This window comes from Triticum dicoccoides, chromosome 7B (genome assembly GCF_002162155.2).
Source record: "Triticum dicoccoides isolate Atlit2015 ecotype Zavitan chromosome 7B, WEW_v2.0, whole genome shotgun sequence".
In the NCBI taxonomy this organism is placed as follows: Eukaryota; Viridiplantae; Streptophyta; class Magnoliopsida; order Poales; family Poaceae; genus Triticum; species Triticum dicoccoides.
Genome location: NC_041393.1, coordinates 8,635,575 through 8,640,510, shown reverse-complemented (window position 1 = coordinate 8,640,510; position 4,936 = coordinate 8,635,575). Strand labels below are relative to the sequence as shown.

General features: G+C 44.9%; 1 protein-coding gene and 1 long non-coding RNA gene across 2 annotated transcripts in view; both read right to left on the bottom strand.

Annotated features, from left to right (window-relative positions):
- Window positions 1-2,749, bottom strand: part of LOC119338495 — an 11,801-nt gene extending 9,052 nt beyond the window's left edge. The window contains exons 1-3 of the mRNA XM_037610822.1: window positions 2,744-2,749; window positions 2,566-2,652; window positions 2,327-2,377 (exon numbers count right to left, since the gene is read on the bottom strand). Of these exons, the coding sequence (XP_037466719.1) occupies window positions 2,327-2,377; window positions 2,566-2,652; window positions 2,744-2,749 (144 nt within the window). The remainder of the gene's footprint in view (window positions 1-2,326; window positions 2,378-2,565; window positions 2,653-2,743) is intronic.
- A 195-nt stretch (window positions 2,750-2,944) lies between these two features.
- Window positions 2,945-3,684, bottom strand: LOC119335607. Its single transcript, XR_005161933.1, has 3 exons — window positions 3,598-3,684; window positions 3,135-3,214; window positions 2,945-2,978 (listed from the first exon to the last, which is right to left on the bottom strand). It is a non-coding gene; the product is annotated as an uncharacterized LOC119335607 (long non-coding RNA).
- Window positions 3,685-4,936: the final 1,252 nt, after the last annotated feature.

Below are 4,936 nucleotides of genomic sequence, written 5' to 3'. Positions count from 1 at the left end.
CGGTCTGGACGTTGGCGGCCCGCCGATCTGATGTGCTCAGCGGCGCGGGTCGGGTAGGCATGGGCCGAAGGCCGCGGCCTTGCTCTAGATGGCCATGGCTGTCGGCGGAGGAGGCGCGCGGGCGGGCGCCTGGTGCTGGCCCGGATCCATCAAGGATCTGGCCGGGTTCTGTGGGCATGGTGCGAGGGAGCTGCTCAAGGTCATTCATGCATCTGGATGGCCTTGGTTTCTCCTAGCAGCTCTGATAGGTGGAGGGCTAGGTCGCGGAAGGGATCTCCCCTTGGCCCGGTCTAGTTCGACGGGTGGTTGCATCTGTCGATGGGCAAGTCACCGCGGCTTGGTGGCAGCGGGGTGCTAGTGGTACCTATCTTCTTCTGGGTCCCGGTCGTGTGTGTGGGGTTCTCGCACAAAGGATATGGCCAGGACCGGGAGCTCGTGCTCGAGCGGATCCGTTTTGGCCATGGGACGGGTCAGAGCGCTGCTCAGGGTAGACGATTGTGGGCCCGGTCCGGTTGGTGCCGGCAGGCGACGAGGTTCCTCTCCTCGTGGGTACGGTGGTCGATGGTGGTGGTCGGGGCGTGAGTCCGTCAGGAAGATTGGCGTCAAAGACCACGGATATGGTGTCATGCGAACGTGCTCGGTGGCGGCCATCGGTAATGACGGAGTTGTGTCTCCCCAAGTCCAGCTGGACTTGCTGGAGGCGCAGGTGTCAACGCCTCCTACCCTAGAGGTGTCGATACTTCGTGGCTGATGTCGGGGCCAGGAATGAAAGGAGATGCCTTTTACTCCTCCTACCAGAGCTCCCATGGGACCCAAGGAGCGGCGGTCTGTTCCCGCTTGGCGCCATGTCGCGTGCCCCTGCATTCCATGGGTGCCTCCCCATAAGATCACCACCTGAATGACAACAAAGGGATGCTCTGAGGAGTCGAACAATTATTTTTGCAACAACGGGATATATTGAATTGCTCAGAAGGATTACAGTGTGTGAATACATCCTAGAAAAAAAGAAGTGGTGTAATTAACCCAAATACATCTTCTACAATCCTCACCAGCCTATTTGGCACACCTGTGTGCCGCTTCATTTGCTTCTCGGTTGATATAGACAATGGAGCAAGATTGAAAACTGGAGCTTACCTCCTAAATCTCATAGCATATGTATGCCAGGTATGCTCTTGAAAATTTTGCCTCATGTAGCATTCACATAACATCTTGAGTATCACTTCCAATGGCCACCTTGAGATGTCCAAGAGCTAAGAGAATGCCATCACGAAACGCCAAGGCTTCCATATTGCTTGCATTTTGTGCAAATCAATACCAAAATTGCTTGTGCCCGAACCAGCACTTTGATATGGTCCCGAAGAACAACTCCCGTACTACCATGGCCATCTTGCTCGTAATAGCTCACGTCAACATTGACCTTGATATAAGTGATCTCGAGGGGTATCCAGACCGATTTCTCCCTCGGCTCTCATGCCGTCTTCGAGCCCACTAGCACAGCTAGATCGTGGATGGTATCAATGGCCCATTGGAAGCTCTCCATGTCTCCTATTGTTTCTTTCAGTCCAAAACGTCCAGCATCCACACAAAATGATAGCAGCATGCGGTTCTAAAACTTGTTTTCCATCAACAATATCTACAGCCCATGAATCCAGATGAAAAGAAGGAAGCAACAAAGTTCAGACCAGAACAGCTTGGCCCAGGTGCAAGAGAAAAGTGCATGTTCAATCGTCTCCTCAACACCACAATCTTCACAGAACGGAATCTGCTCAACATGTCGTTCTTGCAGAACATGGACATGCCGCCGACCAAAGAACGCTTTCAAGTTCCAACAAGCACATGGACCGAAAACCATGGGCTCTAGCGTGTCTACGCTCACTTTGCCAGCAGGCTAAATTCTAATACCTGCCTTGTCTGCTTCCATGCAAGCAAGGTTGGGATAACACAAGGCAACACATGATCCAAGCAAATGAGTCAAGAGCTAATATTAGTGTAAATATACACTGATACACACAAAGCGCTAATGCACTACATTAACACGACGACTCCATAATTTGCAGCATGCAATTCTACGATGCATGAGTAGTAATTTAAACGGAGAGTGAGGCTACGCTCGGGCGTTCTTTTAGGTGGCGGTTACAAGTTCAGAGACTTTTGCTTCTCCAATTCACCAGGCACAGCACAAAAAGGGTCCCTCCTGACTTCACCTTGGGAACTTGAGTAGGCGGTCCAAAATCCGCGACGGTGACCAAAAGACCGGCTAAGTACGGGGTGTTCATCTTTCCGCCCAGATGAGCTTGAAGATGTTTTTGCTAGCCCCCGCGTTGACCATGTTGCTCTTGTTCTTCAGCATCTCCTCCTGGGCATGCCTATCGCCATCCTTCAAAGTTACAAGGATAAACTTTTAGTTCTACAGACATGTTGAATTGTTCTGTACATCAATAGCACGAGGAGCAGCTAAGGATGTGTGCATACATACACTGGTCACAACTGTTCCAATGAGTAAGTAAGATTCTATAAGGTGTGCATGTAAAGAACATTGTATGACTTAAGGAAAAGAGGACTCACAAGCATGTCGTATGCCTTAGCAAGAAAGAGAACAGTGGGGTAGGGACTCGTAACAGCAAGAGCAGCTTCTTCTGTCACTTGTGGCACCTGATTTACACGCAGGATAAATGAGCAAACTACTGCATGAAATGGACAACCCGGCAAACTTTGGTGGAGGTGGATGTATTCACCCACTTACCTGCATAAGCTGAAGGGCGAATATATCGCTCACAGTGACCTTCTCAAGATCAGAACACCTCTTCACAAACTTGTCATAGGTCAGGCAAAGTCGAGAGGTATCAGCACCAGCAGAGAAGTTTTTGCTGTAGTAATCAATTATAGAGCCCGTGAGGTGGCCTTATTTCTTTTCAGCGTCAGCATACCCACTGGTTCTCTGGACATCAAATCCTTCAAGAACCTCACTAGTGAAGCAGCTGAAATAAAAGGCATTTGTGGAGGAGAGTTAATAGGGCATAAGGCTGACAGTCAAAGCATTAGGAACAATATTTAATAATGTTAAACAACGAGAAAAAAGTACTGCCATTCAGGGGTTAATATGATCATCCAGGCTTCATGAGAAGAGTACATACGCTGTTTTAACGCTCTCTGATCCATCTACAGTGTTTACATCCCCTTCAACTAGATATATTAGCTTCCTTAGCCCACATTTCTGCGAAGGATACAACAAATGGAGGTATCACGTCGCATTGTTGCTAAAATAACCACAACAAACCCATATATACGGACAAGAAATACAGCTTCTTTGGGAAGAGATGCACAATCTACAGGCTCAAGCTTATGTCTGCTAATAACATTGTCCATCATCATCTCATACCCAAATATGGGCTACTTTTCAATTAGTGATAACAAAGAATAAGGAAATAAATCTCCTCTGCTAAGATTAGACTCGAGCAACATCAAATCACACGGGATAGCACGCGGGCTGCCCTTTTTTACTATCAGTGAGAAATTGAAAGCATGAAGAACTGGGAAAGTTAAGATGGAAGGTTTATAATATTAATGACAAAAATCAAAGCAATTTTCAGATGGTACCTTCAGTCTTAGTTTTTGATCTTTGTATCTGTTGTCTTTAATTGAGCCAAGTAAATCATCCACAATTTTCCTTTCAACAATGAAATCAAGAACATACTCCGTGTCAAGTTCTTTATGGCGAGCAATCCAAAGAGCATCTCCAACAGGCATGTGTTTAATTTGGATGACATGGTTCAAACAGAAGGATCAGCACCATTTTCTTTGGCACATTATATGAACAGTTCAATCTATGCAAAGCAACTTTGTTAATATTATTATGATGTCTCCTTGCAGACAAGCAAGAAAAAAGTGCAGTTAGCAATCATCAACAGTGGGGCAGCGACCAAACATATCAGATAATTAATCGAGATCTTATGGGTTTCACCTCTAGCCTACCCCAACTTGTTTGGGATGCATATAATGACTTTTAGCAGTGTATTTTGGTTGTCTGAAGAAATGAACAAGGATAACACCCAGAGAAGTACTGATGAATTAGATACAAGAAAGGAAAGGGCAAGCAGGGTTAAACAAAGAAGAGTTCACATAACTCCCAATCCAACTAACCTCTACAGGAATATTAAACTGCGAGTGTATATTATCAACAACTTCTCTTCTGGAATGGGGCCTGCACAAAAAGGGAGCAATCATAAGAGAAATGAATTCTGATGCATAGATGGATGATTAAATCAAACATAAAAACTATTAGGAGCAACAATAATCAATTTTTTTCCTTGGAAAATAATTTAATTAAACAACATACAGAATCTAAATTTTATATACAGAAGCAGAAGGTTAAACAGTTTAAGTAACACGAGATAACGAATCAAAATTCACAATTCCAGCAGTAAGTGGATAAATAAGCGAAATCCCTTGACTGTCTTCTTTTAACAGAAATAATATTAACATGAAGAATATAATGCCCTTGCAGGTCATGGAAAGAGAGACTAGGTACGCATACTCCCAATCCTCCCTCCTCAAAAGATTTTTTTTGAGGGGGGGGTGCCGACATATATTGTTTATTTGGTAAGACAACCTTATCGTGATCCTACTTAAATATCAGACACAAGTAAAAAATACAACTCATGAGTAAGATACGATCATATAGACCCGAAAGTATCTCGATCATCCAATATCAGCACCACTTCATAAGCTTTCAGAAAACTTTCATTAGATTGATGAGGTGGCATAGCTAGTAAAAACTTCTCAGCAGAACCCTGATGTTAGAAAAGAAAATGTTGCATTATGTTCCATTTGAAAAGAAGGGTACGGAAAGGGAAAGTCAAGTGTACCATTGCACTAAACGATTGCTGTCCAAACATTCCTCGAAATGAAAGAGGAGAATTAGTAGCACAACTATTGT